Below are 15914 nucleotides of genomic sequence, written 5' to 3' on the forward strand. Positions count from 1 at the left end.
GCCAAAAGAAGGCGACCCTGGATGGCTGACCAGGCCCCAGCGGCGCCAGAAGGTTAACGACCCTACTTGCCCTGTTCCTTGTCAAGGCCAAGAGCCGCCACTACTCCGCGGGCCAGCTGCCGGAAGTGCGTCACCCCACCCTGCGGGGGATGCCGGGAGTTGTAGTCAAGTGGCTGCTCTTGCAAACTGATTCATCGTTTTTAAAACAAGAAAAACACCTCTGCATCCTGAAAAGGTCGCTTTATACTCAACATGTGTAATAGTTCTTCCCTTTTCCAATCAACAAAGTGAAATCTCTTAGCGCTCAAGCGGAAGGCCAGACTACAAGTCCCGGCATGCTCTGCAGGGTTCCCCGGGCGCCCGGCCACCGTCGTAGGTGCGGGCCGCATGAATGGAGCGCCCGGCGTAAGGCAAAGCCTGGCACCGTCCGCGCGGCCGGTACCTGCTCCCGGAGCGTGAGTGCGGGGTGTGGGGTGTGCGCGTGCGCGCTCAGAGGGGGCGCCAGGCGAGCGCGCCGGGCAGTTGCGGGCGCGTGGCTGCCGAGGTTGGCGGCGGTGCCGCGCGCCCGACAGTCGGGTGGTTGCGGGGCCTCCCGCCTCGACCCGGGCTGCGGGCAGCCGTGGCGGCCGCCGGGGACCGCAAGGGGCGGAGGAAAGGAGGGGGCCGGCCCCGGCACGCGGAGCAGCAGCTGACCATGCCCCGAGACAACATGGCCTCCCTGATCCAACGGATCGCCCGCCAGGCTTGCCTCACCTTCCGGGGCAGCGGGGGCGGCCGCGGCGCTTCCGATCGCGCCGCGGCGTCTGGCCCGGAGGCGCCGATGCCACCGGGCTTTCCTGAGAACCTGAGCAAGCTGAAAAGCCTTCTGACCCAGGTCCGCGCGGAGGACTTGAACATCGCCCCGCGCAAGGCCACACTGCAGCCGCTGCCGCCCAACCTGCCGCCAGTCACCTACATGCACATCTACGAGACTGACGGTTTCAGCCTGGGCGTGTTCCTGCTCAAAAGCGGCACGTCCATCCCGCTGCACGACCACCCGGGCATGCACGGCATGCTCAAGGTGCTCTACGGCACCGTGCGCATCAGCTGCATGGACAAGCTGGACGCTGGCGGCGGGCAACGGCCGCGGGCCTTGCCGCCGGAGCAGCAATTCGAGCCGCCGCTGCAGCCCCGGGAGCGGGAAGCCGTGCGGCCTGGCGTACTGCGCTCGCGGGCCGAATACACCGAAGCCAGCGGCCCTTGCGTCCTCACACCGCACCGGGACAACCTGCACCAGATCGACGCCGTGGAAGGTCCTGCCGCCTTCCTGGACATCCTAGCCCCGCCCTACGACCCGGACGACGGCCGAGACTGCCATTATTACCGGGTGCTGGAGCCAGTCAGGCCCAAGGAGGCCTCCAGCTCGGCCTGTGACCTGCCCCGAGAGGTGTGGCTCCTGGAGACCCCGCAGGCCGATGACTTCTGGTGCGAGGGAGAACCCTATCCAGGTCCTAAGGTCTTCCCTTGAAGCCACCGGCACCCAGGAGCGGTGGGCCAAAGACGTGCCCTACCCTACCACAAGGGCTGTGTCTCTACCCCCTAGCCTGGGCGTTGGATCTACTGGAATGAGCAGCAGCCGCTTCCTCGGCAGCCTTGGGAAGCACGGGCGACTGGACAGCAGCCGCTGGGCACGGTTATGGGGGCGGGGTGGGCAGGGAGGCTAGGTTGTTTCCTGGTTCTGTCACTGCCACCGGGGCTTTGATTTGGGGGAGTGGGGCAGGGGATTATCTGAAGCGCTTCCATCCTAAAGCCATAATGAAAGTATCTTCCTCTGTTCCCCATTCTATACAAAATACTAAGTGGTTTTCTTCCTCCTACCCCCGAACCCTTAGGTAATTAGGGTTTATTTTCCACTCATGCCCTTATGCCCTTTTTTTCTTAAGAGTTTTAACTTATTGACTGTGCATGACCCAGTGGTTTGAATTGTTTTTAGTTCAAGTCATTGGTAAAAACTAGGTTTAAAGAGATGAGCTACTGTTTAGAGTGAGCTGGCCTGCCTAATTAATTCCTTGTGAAAATTAAATGGCTTTTTCAGTTTGGAGATTACTCTCACAACATAACTATGCATGTAGAGGACAAGATTTATTTTCTTTCCTCCCTTTGCCCAGTAGCCACATCTGGTTTACTCAGGCAGCATCTACTAAGAAATTCAGCACCTGCATGTCTCTGTGACATGGTCACTTAGAGCTTATCTTCCCTATGAATCTACAGATCTGTGAGTTGAGCAGATTTCATGTTGCAGATTCACCTTTAATGCAAACTGTATTATCCTCACATGACTTTTTTTTCTTGTCTTACTGCACTTCAAAAGGTGGTAGAGTAATTCTGTATTTTCTAATGGGAAGATTCAAAGGAGCTGAATCTGTTATGCTTCCAAACAACTGAATGTAAAACACCCCTAGCTAGCTGTTGCATTTCATATCTTTATTTACTTCCAATATTTTACTGTAAAAGTAGGGAGAAATACTATGTTGAGAACTGTTTCACATTCTCTCAGGAACTCTAATGTTCCTGACATGTTGCTGGCAGTGTTATCTCAGCCCTATGTCTAAGACGACTGAGCGCTGGGTTCATCTAATGTGGTTTTCTGTAGGAAGGCACAGAAGGCACAGATGATCACAGCTGGAGAATTTAGAATTAATTATACTATTGATCAGTTTAGGGCACCAAAACTTGGGATTAAACACTTCCCATTTCCCACTCCCAACTCTTGAACAGTCTTGCTATCTGTGACTCTTTTTATTTTTGTGCTTTTAATAGTCTGAGCAATCTTACCTTGTTTACAGATGTATTGACTCCATTTGCTTCAGACCATGGAGCACTGTTTCTCCTTTTTTACTATTTATAGGATTCTTTTTTTCACAAAACTTTTAATAAAAACAAATTGTAGAAATAAACACATTAAAATTTGCCCAGCTGTCGTCTAAGCCCTCTTGATTGACTTGCCCAAGTGGCGATAGCATTCTAATATCTATAATAAAGGGAGATTTGCTATTATTGGTGGAATGTTGACCTTGTATGTAGAGAAACAGTATGTGCCTTTGCCTCTTTATGCACACTGTGTTACAGAGACCCAGGATGAGGGAGTATTTGTTCCCAATTTTTAAGATAGTATTAAAAAGCAAATACTTGGTGAGTGATTTAAAAATAAAACCAAAACAAAACACAAAAAGATACTCATTCAACAGGACATGCCACTATGTTATAAAACCTGACAGAGCCATAGTACCAAGCATTTCCTCCAGGGCTGCTAAAACCGTTTTATTGTAGCTCCACATTCTGGTGTCGTTTAAAATGCCTTTGGGGGCAGTTTGAAGCAGTTCTTCATGCCACTTAGTTTGAAAATAAATTCTAGATATGCAGATGATTTTCTTAGAAAACTTCACAAAATAAAAGTTTTTTTTTTCTATAGCACAGTAATGAATGTGGTTATCAATCACATACTTTTTTGGATTATATTGTAGCAAAAGGTTGATTAGCTTACAAAGATTGTTAATAGTAATGTATGTGTTATAATACGACCTGGAGTACATTAACCTAACCTACAAAAATTCATTCTGACTGTAGGACAGTAATAAAGGAAGAATTATTATGACTATTACGAAAAAAAAATTTTAAGTTTTTAATTACAAAGCAAATTGGAAGAAAAAACCTAAGGTGCTTTTCAAAAGAGTAACCGAAATTGTTGCAGGCCAAAACAGCAATATGATATGTCAATATTTAGTTCAATAAGAACAGTGAAACTTCTGGTTCACTAATTCTGAGTAAACAAAATGTAACTTGTTTTAGTGAGCCACTAAGGAATAGTGTCTTTGTAATACGCTTATTACAAAGACAAAATGTGGTGCAGAAAGTAATCTTGGCACCTGTGTGCATAAACTGTTAGTCATAACTGACTTTGTGTGTTGCTACTGTGTTTCCATATAGTCCCCTCCAATACAGATAATGTTTTAATAACAATTGTGGGATAAAAGTCATCTTCCCCTAGGAAAGACTAATGAGCACAATGACATTAATCACTTTTGTGATGAATAATAAACGCAATAATTGCCTCATGGGTGAGAAATTGTCTGTCTAAATGCTTCCGAAGCTTTCAAAGTAGCTGGTTCTATCACTGGCCAGTTGTATCAATGCAGAGTATTGTGTACCTACCTACTATTTTATGAGAACTGATTTTTTACTAAGCCTGATTTGAATGGGTTGCATTTACACCAACTCCTATTTATTAGTGAAAGTGATAGCCTACTTTTTAAATAATATGTGTTTTGTCAACAGGAGTGGGATTTCCGAGCTTTACCACTACTAAGCCTGAGCTCTTTTCAAAATCCACACCTTTTATTTTCCCTTTTCATTGTCTCCTTGTAGGTGCCTCCATCCCGGCATCTCAGGAGGACTCTGCCATTACTCCTCTGTTACTGATTTCTGAATCTTGAGCTCTAGCTCTAATGCCCAATGAAGAAGCAATATATCTTTAATTCAGGGCTTGCCTATTGCTTTCCCACTCTAACCTCTAAATGAAAGACCTGCAATTACAGAAGTAATTAAGTAACTTAAGCGTATATACAGAAGCCAATCACTGATCACTTCCATTGCAATGCATCTGCTGTCAAAGAAGGAAACCATTTGTCAAGTCCCTTATAGATATTGAATCTTCAAACCCAAATCTGGGGATGGTTACATTTCTGGATTAAAATCCGTGTACTGGTAATCCCCGCACTTTGGGAGGCTGAGGTGGGTTGATCACCTGAGGTCAGAAGTTGGAGACCAGCCTGGCCAACATTTTGGAACCCTGCTTCTACTACAAGTACAAAAATGAGCTGGGCATGAGGCTGAGACAGGAGAATCGCTTAAACCCGGGAGGCAGAGGTTGCAGTGAGCCAAGATCACACCACTGCACTCCAGCCTAGGTGACAAGAGCGAAACTGTCTTAAAAAAAAAAAAAATCAGCGTACTTATGAAAAATAAAAGCATGTTTAAAATTGTTTAGAGGTAAATCATTATTGCAAGACGGCTAGGGAAAACCTTACCTACTCTGATGTCTACAGTCTGATTACCATTAAAGGTTCATAATGTATAATGTAAGATTATGTTGTACTAAAAACTAATGGCCTGCAGATTTCCAAAGCCCAAGTAGTAATATACACTTACTAGTTTATTTCCTTGAGAGTGAGCTTTGAGACAGCATGAGGGAAAACACATCTGAAGCTAGTTAATGTCTAATCGGAGGATTTTACTGTAACAAAAAAGTTTACTTTGTATTTAACTAAGGAAAATAAGATAATACTATATAAGAAAACAAAAATACTTTCATTCTGGAAGGAGTTTAGGACTTACTTTCTTTCCTTGTTTTTTGCTTTTCCTTGCTTTTTGCTTTTGTTTTCCTGTAGAATTTGTTTAGTTTTAGCTTCTACTGGCAGCATTTTTGGGACTTGTGTTGATACTGACTGCTCTTACACACACGTACACACACACACACACACACACACACACACGATATTGAATGGTTAAAATGTCACTGCAGCCATTTTTAACAGCTACGAAACAATTTGCCTTAATCTTATTAGCAGCTGTGATGATGAAATTAAATAGCCTGGTTTATGAACATTTATAAACCTTACTTAGGTGTAATCAACCCTTTTTAATGTGAATTGAACCATCTCAAAAGCATTATGAATCTTTAAGGACTTTATTCTCCAGAAGTTAGATTTGAAAACTAATAGCAACAATAAAAATATCAATAGTATTCTGTAAAGTGTATGTACAATATTAAGAGGAACTTTTTCTATGCTTTGTTTCTTGAGCAATGTAAAAAATGAGGCATGTGCAGGAAGCACTCTGAACATTTTAAGCAGAGAGCAAAATCTGAGTAAAGATACTGACCTTACATGTTGAAATCTAATAGTAAAAGCCACAAAGTTGGCTCTGAGAAAACGCTGAGGTGTGGTGTTCCTTATGGTATGTGTGTTAGCGCTACCTCACCAAGCCCACGTCAGGGTGAAAGTGATTATGTAATCAATTTTGCTGTCATCAAAATATCTTCTATTTTATTTTTGAGGTGACTTTTAGTCGATTGCTTTGTAAGTGATTGTTAGATTATCTTGATTGAAGATACTCTAGAATTTGGCAAGACAAATATACCTTACAAAATTTGGGTATGCTATATTTTAATATAATGAAATCTTGGTAGGAGGGAAGTATTGTTTAAAAACATTTAATTATCAAAATGTGCCCTTGTCTCATACTTGCCAAAGGTGGACAAGCAAGGATGATACTATGCTGACAAGCAGGGAAATAGGAACTAATGGGAAAACACCAGTCACTAGAAAAATCTGAAACAAATTCTGAAACCTCTGTATCATAGCAATAGAGGGATTCTACATCCTTGAAATAGGGATAAAGAAGAGACATAAAAGGGATTAATTCCCTCCACAAATTTGATCTCAAATTCCAGTGCTGGTAAAGGCAAAAGTGGTTTCCAGAGTAGCCGTAACCATCGGCTATTCTGAAATACAGGTTGAGTTTGAGGGAGCCTTAACAGTGCTGAAGGACAAATAGACAGATTTTCAGATGTCAGCTAAACAGTGGACGCTGCTGCAACATGTTACATTTGTGTAAGGATCCAGATGTGGGTGAACTTAAATGATGTTTAGGCCCAGATTTTAGAGTAAAGATAACTTCACAAAGGCATCATCTGTTTACTTTGTGGCTAAATTGTTTTTTGGTGAATTTATATTTTTAAATCACTACAAAAGGCTTGCAGTAAAATGAACCATACAGTATATTCTTTGCAAATCCTTATTCAGTACCATGGAGGACTATATTGGCCTATTTAGTTTAGATTATCTTTGAAATTTTCTTGAGGCATGGCTTACCTAATGAGCTGGATATTTTAATAGTCACTTCTAGACCCACCAAACCTTTGGCAGATCAATGATCCTTTCGAATAGGAGTAATCAATTGGGAAGTGAAGATTGGATTGAAATGAGTCCTGGGGTAATTCCTTTTGACAACCCATTAATGCTGTCATCAGCAGCGTCTGGGAGCATTTTAGATCTAAAGAGATGATAGCGCTTTTCAAAAAGTTTTCTGTGGTCGTGAGACTAATCCTGGAAGCTGAAAGTCATTTCCAGCTTGACCACGCCACCACACTTTCCACAAAGCCACATCTCGTCTGAGTTGCAGACCCTGGTCAGGGTTCTGAAAGTGGTTGCAAATGTGTAGTCTCCGAGTGGGCACTTGTTTATAAGTATTTATTTTCCGGAGCCCACTCAGGAGCACAGAGAAGCTATAGGCTGTTAGAGACAACGGAACAATGAGTCAAAACAACGCCTCCCCACTTTTACACTAATACATGGGGGAAATCCCCGGAACACTGGTGTTTGATTATGAATGGAGCCTCCTTTGGGGTTGGTGTCCACAGGCTAGCAAAGAAGACCTGGAGACCCTGGCTTGGTCAAAGCATTTTCACTGGTGCTTACTGCTGTTTTTAATAGTCCCACAGAGATTGAATGACTATTTAATTCCTACCCAGTATTTCAGAAATGATTTCTGCAACAAAAATATTGTTGAAAAGTATTTATTTACACTATAGTCATAAACCATCCATTATCTGAACTTCAGTTAGTGGTTTTGCATTAGAATAGATCATTTCTTTTTTCACAACTATTAAGAGCTAATAACCAAACAAATCAGCTCCAGTAACATTATGTACATTCTTATCTGAAATTTGACTACAAAGGTAACACTTTTAAGTCACAAAACAAAGCATACAAAAATATACTTTCTAAAAAAAATTCCAAATATTAATAGGCAGAAATATACAGCCATACTAAACCCAGGGAGTGATTTTTTTTCCATAATAAGGCAACCCATTTACATGCAGACCCTGCAACATTGTCTACATCACACAAGGCACCAAGGACACTTCCAACACAATTGCATGCATCCTAGTTTCAAAGAATATATGTACATCCCCATTAAATAAGTTAACCTCTGACTCATTTCAAGAGATCATAAATGCTTTACATTTTTTCCCCAAAGATTCAGAATTTAGAGAACAGTGTACATCAAAAATACACAAAATCTGAGTGGATATACACTGAAAAAATAGTCTACATTTCTCAAACAACTCGAAAAGGAGCGGATATTGCTATGTCCCTCCCATCACATTGCACTTCTGTTCTCTGAGTTTATAATACATATTGCTTCAAGGGTTGAGACAACTAGATATGCTCTGATTCGCCATTCAAGGGCCACAGAGTGCGGCATTCAGGCCATGCTTCGCTCACTGTACAACGTCCCCCAAATCAGTTGCAAGCCATAAAGTGCACATCAGTTTTGCTTGTCTTTTTGCTGTCCCCACTTGAAGGGATCAGCATCTCCCAACCTATTGTAGAAAACGTCTTAGATCAACCCTGACATCCAGGGTCAAAAGCCTGGGAGGGGTCAAAATAAGGGGAAGCGGGGAGCAAAACCTAGTCAACCCTTTAAAGCAGGGTCAGACCTCAGCCCTTGCCCAGGGGCCCCCACCCCATCCCCCTTTAAGCCTCCCTTTTGCCTTGGGTTGATAGTCAACTCATCTATGAGAGACTAGAATGGACTAAGTTTTAGGAAGGACGTGCTTCTAGGTGGAAAGTGGGCAGTGCTAGGCTCCACCAAAGCCCTTCACCCAACGAAGGGAGGGAGGGGCAGGGAAGGGTGGTAGTGTTTGTCTCGCAGCTCCAGTGGACAAAGGGATTCCGGGACCTTTGGGAGCTGGTATGTCAGCCTGAGTCTCATCTCAAGGTGTCCGGGTCCGAGAGGAGCAAGGGGCCAGTGGCCCTCCACCAAGAGTGCTGCTGTTGCTGCTGCACAGGGTACCCCCAGGCTGTGCGCCCCCAGAGCAGGACGCAGTGGAGGGGGCTGGCAGTGATGCAGAGGGGGCACTGCTTTTCCGCTCTTTCTGTCTCAGGTGGATCTTGGTGTGGCGCTTCCTCTCATCACTCCGGGCAAACTTTCGGCCACAGTAGTCACAGGCAAAGGGCTTCTCACCAGTGTGGGTGCGGATATGGGTGGTGAGGTGGTCGCTGCGGCTGAAGTTGCGCATGCAGATCCGACACTGGAAGGGCTTATGCCCCGTGTGGATTCGGATGTGCCGTGTCAGCTCGTCGGAGCGGGAGAACCGCCGGTCACAGCCTTCTGCTGGGCATGGGTAGGGCCTTTCATGTACTGGCGTCTTGCTAGGTCTGTTGGGGTACTTGCGAGGCCTCAGAATGGGCCGCAGTGGCAGGTGGTGTGGGTTATAGGCAGTGGCAGCAGCTGCTACTGAGCTGCTACCAGGCAGCCGGGGTCCCTCGCTGCCTCCACTGGCCCCTGGTCCAGTCACCCCAGCACTGGGGCCCCCCAGGGTAAAGTTACGGATGGTTGAGAGTGGAGTGAGTGGAGGGGGCACCCGAAGGGTGTCCAGTGGGCAGGGAAAGGGCTTACGGTCTGGGCCAGCTGTACCATGTAGGTCTCTCTGGCACTGAGATGGAAAGAATCCAGGATAGTCTGGGATCATCGGGAAGAGACCTGGGTCCGTGGCTGGCTTGGGGGACGGGTAGGAAGGAGGTGGTGGGTAGGCCAGAGAGGAAGAGGTGGAGGTGGTGGCTGCTGACAGGAATGCAGAAGGGTCCTGGTAGAGGTCTCCTGCACAGCCAGAATAAGGAGGAGGAGGCGGTGGCGGAGAGTACAGGTGGTCCAGGTCAGGCTGGGTCTGGGACATGGTGCACACACCCAGGGGTCCTGTGGCCAGTGGGTTGGGGGAGGCAGACGTGACGTTGGACGAGGCTGTGGTCGAAGCTGGGGAGGTGACCCCTTGTAAGATGCCTGCACTCACAATATTGATGATGCCTTCTGGGTAGCAGCTGGCACCAGGGTACTGAGGGTCAATGGAGAATTTGCCCATGTAAGTGAAGGTCTGGTTTCTGGGTGCAGAGACAGGAGCAAAGCTGCTGGGATATGGGAGATCCAACGACCTCTTCTCTCCAGTCATGTCAATGTTGATCATGCCATCTGGGGAGGGAAAAGGCAGAATACAGGTGGAGTGATGAGAACACAGCCAGGACTCCCTTCTCATCCCCACTCACGTGGGTCGATTCCCAAGGCCCAGAGTCTTAGCACTGAAGAGCTGGGGCAAAGTCCAAAAGGTGGGAAAATTGAGGCCCATCGACAGTAAAAAGAGGCTAGCTAGCCCAAGATCCCACTGTGGCAACCCATTGGCAGTACGGAACTCAAGAACTACCTCCAAAAAAGCAGAATGAGCTTTTCCCAACTCCCCTCCACCCCCAGCCATCTGTGGCTCTAGTCCCCAATAAAAAAAAAAAAAAAAAAACACCCAATAATAGCAACAACAATATTAAAAAATCCCCATCTGCCCGGAGCTTCTCTCTCTTTTTTGCCTGGGGGTTCCACGGCTGAGGCACCAAAACACCACCCTAGAATCGACCTATCCCAGCCAGCGCCGCCACGGTGCCAAACCGAGAGGAGAGCCCGAGAAGGGGGGTGGGTGATTTCCCGGCTGCTCCCCATCCCCGGCGCCGGGTGCCTTCTCTCCCTCCCTCTCCCGCTGCGCTTCAGCTGAGAGCTGCTGGAAGGAATCGGGGCTGTAGAGGAAGGAGTCCGTAGGTTTCCCTTCCCTCCCAATCTTCTCCGTCTTTCCCGACACCCGCGCGTCCCGGCCTCAGCTCAAGGCCAGTGGCCCGGCTTCGAGAAAGGCGCGGGGGCCGTGGGAGACGACTTTCCACGGCATCGCCAAGGAAACTGGCGTTGCCGGTGCCCCCGCGGGCCTCCCTCTGCAGTCCGGGGGCCGCTTCCCGCCGTTGCCCGCCCTCCTCCACCACCCACTCCCTGCCTCCGCCGGCCGGAGCCCCCGCTTCGCTAACCCCCTCAACTTAGCAGGCTGCGCGCAGGTGGGGGCGCGCCTCCAGGCCGCTTGAGGGGAGCTCCTAGATTTTCCCGGGGTCGGCTCTGCCGGGGAGAGAGCTACTGACGCTTTCCCCTGGCACTTCGCCGCCGCTCGGCTCTCCAGACGCGCAGCTCTCCCCTGGAGCCCCGAACTTTACCATCACTTTGCCCCTGCCCCGGGAGAGGGGAGGTCGAAGTGTCGCTGGCCAGAGGGCCTGAGCAAGCCTCGAAGCTCGGTGGAAGGGGCGCCTCTTCCACCCCGCATCCCTGCGCTCGCCCGAGGACTGGGTGCGCCGGGGCGCACGCACGCCGGTTTGCCGGCGACCTGGCGCATCTGCCCGCGCGCCCCAGTCCCTGCTATCGCAGGTTCCTCCTACACCCACTTCCAGTCTCCAAAGCCAGTGCAGTCAGCACCGTCCGCTTGGAGCCCCAATCCTCTTCTCCAATTCCCGCACACCCACTGCACCCCACCCACCACCTCCGGGCCGCGCAGGTCCCGGGCTGCGAAGACACGCGGCTTACCTCCGGCCACTCCGTTCATCTGGTCAAAGGGGCCTCCCAGTTCGGCATTGGGAAAGATGGTCACCGACGTGGCGGCGAGGTCCTCCACCGGGTAGATGTTGTCAGACAGCTGGTGCACAAAACCACTGAGAGTTACTGGGATTTTGTCTACGGCCTTGGCGGTCATCATTTGCTCCTCGCACAACCTGGAGACCCAACTCCCTCGCTACCTGGAGTGTCAGAAAAGCCGTTTTGGAGAGGGGTTGGACTGAGCCTGGGATGCCTTTTGCCCTCCACACTTAAAAACAACCACCACACACACCAAAAAGAAAAAACAAAAACAAAAACAAAAAACAGAAATAAAAGTAGCAAACAAGTTGCTGTTTTTTAAGAAAGAAGAAAAATGGCTATTTGCCACTGACTCTCTCCTGTCTGTGTTCCGGCTGCTGGGAAGCCAGGAGTTGCTGGTGTAGTGTTATTATAACAGTCAGTGTGTCCCCTCGCCGAGCTATTAATCAATTGCTGCTCGCTCAGTTAGACGGAAAGTGTTGCTCTAAGTATTTATGGGCAGGTCTTCAATATCCGTGACGTCGCTGCCCATATATGGACTGAGGAACAGGGCTGGGCCAGGCGGCTTTTGCCGTCACATGGCTAATTTGCATACACGGGCTCGACCGCGCGGGCTCCGCCGGGCTGGCGACTCCCAGCTCGCAGCCGGCGGGGATCTGCTGGGGTCCCGGGCGCGCGGCCCTAGCTGCAGCCTGGGTCTGGGGCGCAGGGATCGCGTGGGAGCGGGCACGCCACGGACCCCGCCGCAGCCACAGCAAGAGCGCAAGCGGCTCCAGGCTGCGGCTCAGCCTCCCGGGGCGGGGAGGAATTCCGGTTCTCCGGGACTTTCCAAAAAAGGCGAAGATCCGGTCCTGACGGCTCCGCCTCCCTAGCCCTTGTTTGGGAGCCATTCCGGAAAATTAAACTTCGGAAAGAAACCGAGCGGAGCCGAGACACTACAGTCAAACCCCTACTCACTTTCTTGGCAGCTGAAAACCGCAAGCAAAAGGAGGCAGCAAAGAAAAAAAAAAAAAGCTACATGCATTCACGGAAGCTGACTGCTTTTTTCTGAATTACTTGGTGGAAAGAAGTGGCTGGTGATAAGAGTGAATGCGTATTGCTTTTTTGGAAAGTCTGTTCTATTTATACAGGAGCGAAAACGGAACAGGTTTGGGTTGTTTGTTTGTTTAAGTATTTTGGGCACCTTGAGACTGGGAGGGTAAACCCTAGGAGGAGCAGAATAACTGTAGGGAGCTTCGAGAGAAATCCTCAGCCGGAGACACCCTCCTTCCTCTGCCCGCGCGTTCCCCGCCCCCCTTCAGCTGCTGCGCTGAGCGGGCGCCCTTCCCGGCGCGTCTGGGCGGTCGGCTGCGTGGGGGCGTCCAGATGGAAGCTTGGACACTCACCCTGTCCCTCCACACACACATACACACTCACACTCGCTCCACTTCCGCTACACACTCCCGCCCCCGCTGCCCTCATCACACACCCACTCACACACCTTACACTACACACCTCCCTGTTGACTGAGTGCGCCCGCGCGCCCGCGTTGCCAGCAGTGTCCCGGAGGCAGAGGGGGCGCCCGGGCTCGCCGGACAGGAGGCTCTGTGAAGACACTGTCCTGACCTTCACTATCTGTCCTGGCCGCCACAGAACCCCCCTGACCCCAAGAGTCCATGATCCGGGGCGCGCCCTGCCCTCACCCGAGCCAGAATACATGCACTAGGAGAAATATTTTATCTCCCTCGCCAAAACACACCTCCGTGAGCCCCGCGCGGTCCTCAGTGACGGCCGGCGGCATCTCTAATGCCACTTTCAAGACGCCATCTCCATCCCCCCAACCACTCGTTTTACTTTGCAAGTAGAAACCTTTCTATTTAGTTCCCAACGCAATTTTAAAAAACTTTTCCAAGGTCCAAATGGAAGCAGGTTCTGGCTTGCTAGGCGCAAAGCTTCTGCCTCCGAGTGCGCCCCAGCTCGTTTGGTAGCCCGGCCTGGCCCAGGCACCACAGGAGGCTGGTCCTGGGTCCCCAAGCCCAGCGCACCGCCGTCTGCGTGGCTCATTTACGGTCGTTTGTGCAGGTTGCGAGCTGTCCCAGCCCTTTCCCGCTCCAAAGCCGCGGAGGCCAGGGATAAGGCGCAGTGAGCCTCGCCGGCCTGTCCTGTCCCTTTTTCACCCCCAGCCGGAGCGGCCCTAGCCTCTTGTGGGCTGGAGCGGGCGAGAGCCACGGCGCCACGCCGTGGAGGGAGCGCGGCGCTGCAGGCGGCTCTCCAGCCGCTCACCTGCCGCGACCGCTGCCGCCCTGCGCCAGTTCTCGCCAGGCCCTGCGCACCGCGTTCAGGGCATTGGGGCGGCGGAGAGCGGTCTCTCCCTCCGCTCCTCCACCCCTCTGCTTCTCTTCTCCCTCCAAAAAAGCTGGTCTCTGGCGACCAGCCATCTCTTTGACTTCAGTCACCCAGAGCACATTTGGGAAAGTTTCCCGCTTGCGCTGTGCGCTCTTTTCCAATTGGGGATTAAAAGAACATGGAAAGAAATGGCAGCAACGTTAGTACCCAGTAGATACCCCACCCCCAGCAAAAACGTGCAAAGTCCTATTTCAAAAGAAAAGAAAAAGAAATTAAAAAGATAGCTGCGTTCTTACCACGTGCGCCAGCCCGCTCCGCCTGCGCTCCGGCGGGTCCCGCGGCCCCCGCGCTGACCATGGGCAAGACGACGCCTCGGAGGGGAGTCCGACTCGCATCTCCAGCCCTGAGTCTGAAAGGAGGGGGAGAAGCCGAATTATGTAAATGCGGATCCCGGCGAAGGGGCTTGGGTTATGGCCCCCACCGGCCCCTGAGGTAAGGCACCCACCGGCGGCAAGCGCGGGCGCGGCGACTGATAGCGCTTCGCTCCTCTCTGCGCACGTGGGCGGACCGGCAGGCGGGCGAGTTGCCCGGGCCGCCCGGCGACTGGCGCTGCTGCCAAACCCGTCGGCGGTAGCCGTGCGCCGCCCCGAGGGGGAGCTCCTGGACGCCCAAGTGCCCGGCCAGCAGGGCGCGGAGGGCAAGACGCCGGCCGGGGGCGGCCACAGCGAGGGAGAACCGCGAGGTCTCGGGCTGCCACCCTTCCGGGAAGAGGAGGCCAATGGAAGGCGCGTGGAGGAGGGGCCCTTCGAGGAGTCTTGAAAGCACGTTAGAGTAAATGAGAGTGACTGACCCTCCGAACTTCTTAGGAGATTTCCAAAGACTCACACCTCCCCCTAAGAGCTACGCTGCATCAGCCCGTGGCGCACAGGGAATGGGGTGGCGGCGGGGACGGGCGGCAGCTGTGGGGAGGCCCGGGAATGCCTGGGGCCAGTCCTGGGAGGCCTTTACTGAACCTCCGCTGAAACGGGTCAGTAGATAACTCTTGTAACCTTTTTTTTTTTTTTTTTTTTTGAAGAGTGTCTCTTGACGTACCAACCTTTAAATATGAATAGTACAGATAATGGAACAGAATCAAGGCGCATTCTTTCCAGCCAACAAGCTCAGAAATCTAAAGTGGCTTGCCTAAAGTCACGTAGCTGGTAAGTGGTCGTGTCCAAACTTGCAGCCGGGTCTTTTGAATCCAAGTACGGTGCACCGTGGTCGCTACATCGTCCCCTCAGGAGAACCCAGTTGCGGAAAGTGAACAGTTCTTTGAGGACTGGGAGCCTGACTCAGCCCACTAGGGAAGAATGAGGCCACCTCCGCCAATTCCATCTCCTTTCTTTGGCATTTCTGAGGAGAGCAAAGCTGACCGAGGTTCGGCAAGGAAGAAGGGGCTGTCATGACCACACCCTCTGCTCAGTGTAAAGGGAGAATTTCAGTTCCTGGGTTCTCCAGACCTAGATTGTGGATGGAATGGCCAGGCTGGCACAGAGCCAGCATACTAATAGGCGCTGTCATAAGAGAAGCCGGCCCCACAATATCCTTCCTGGAGGCAAGAAGAGGTGAAAGAAGAAAGAAGTGCGGACAAATAAAAACTCCAAAGGGTTTACTGAGCAAGATACTGTGCTGTAGGTGAAGAGGTGTTGGGATAGAGAATCTAAGAGTTGAAATACGAACATGTACCATGGTCCCTAAGGTTAAGCACTTGAACTTTTTTGTTTTGATTAAAAATCCAACAAAGAAACACCTTTCTTTAAAATAGAATTGTAAAAATGCCCAAGTAAATGGGGGACTCCAAGATGTATCAGGGCTATTTAAAGAGTGGCAAACTGACACCAGTTTCCAATTTGTCCCCATTTTAGAGCCGGAAAGTAAAATAGCAAGGATGCAGAGAAACACTGTAGTAGGCTTGCTCCTAGGGTTGCCGGTGTTTGGGGTGACAAGCAGGGGTGGCAACCTGAGGGTCCTAGCTGGACCCCAGAGTCCCCTGAGTGATTTTTAGATTTTTAACCCGG

The 15914-nt window shown here is 50.3% G+C and overlaps 2 protein-coding genes across 3 annotated transcripts; one reads left to right on the top strand and one right to left on the bottom strand.

Annotated features, from left to right (window-relative positions):
• Positions 1–331: 331 nt before the first annotated feature.
• Positions 332–4094, top strand: ADO (2-aminoethanethiol dioxygenase). Its single transcript, XM_003928690.4, has one exon. It carries the CDS (start codon positions 695–697, stop codon positions 1505–1507), a length of 813 nt encoding a protein of 270 aa, XP_003928739.1. The 5' UTR covers positions 332–694; the 3' UTR covers positions 1508–4094.
• A 3505-nt stretch (positions 4095–7599) lies between these two features.
• On the bottom strand, positions 7600–14394 carry EGR2 (early growth response 2). 2 transcript variants are annotated; one of them, XM_003928689.2, is made up of 4 exons: positions 14363–14394; positions 14154–14266; positions 11485–11593; positions 7600–10071 (listed from the first exon to the last, which is right to left on the bottom strand). In XM_003928689.2, exons 2-4 carry the CDS (start codon positions 14250–14252, stop codon positions 8819–8821), a joined length of 1461 nt encoding a protein of 486 aa, XP_003928738.1. In that variant the 5' UTR covers positions 14253–14266; positions 14363–14394; the 3' UTR covers positions 7600–8818. The 2 variants fall into 2 exon arrangements, with proteins under 2 accessions (XP_003928738.1, XP_010337622.1); XM_010339320.2 differs by lacking the exons at positions 14154–14266; positions 14363–14394 and adding an exon at positions 11886–12088 and having other exon boundaries at positions 11485–11693.
• Between the last annotated feature and the right edge of the window lie 1520 nt (positions 14395–15914).

This window comes from Saimiri boliviensis, chromosome 12 (assembly GCF_048565385.1).
Source record: "Saimiri boliviensis isolate mSaiBol1 chromosome 12, mSaiBol1.pri, whole genome shotgun sequence".
Classification (NCBI taxonomy): Eukaryota; Metazoa; Chordata; class Mammalia; order Primates; family Cebidae; genus Saimiri; species Saimiri boliviensis.

Excerpts from the sequence above, each read along its gene's own strand:
- EGR2 (XM_003928689.2), bottom strand. The coding sequence starts at position 14,252 with ATGCGAGTCGGACTCCCCTCCGAGGCGTCGTCTTGCCCATGGTCAGCG. Across the intron at positions 11,594-14,153 it reads GGAGCGGGCTGGCGCACGTG|CTGTCTGACAACATCTACCC; the intron begins GTAAGAACGCAG and ends TTTGTGCACCAG. Across the intron at positions 10,072-11,484 it reads GATGAACGGAGTGGCCGGAG|ATGGCATGATCAACATTGAC; the intron begins GTAAGCCGCGTG and ends TTCCCTCCCCAG.
- ADO (XM_003928690.4), top strand. The coding sequence starts at position 695 with ATGCCCCGAGACAACATGGCCTCCCTGATCCAACGGATCGCCCGCCAG.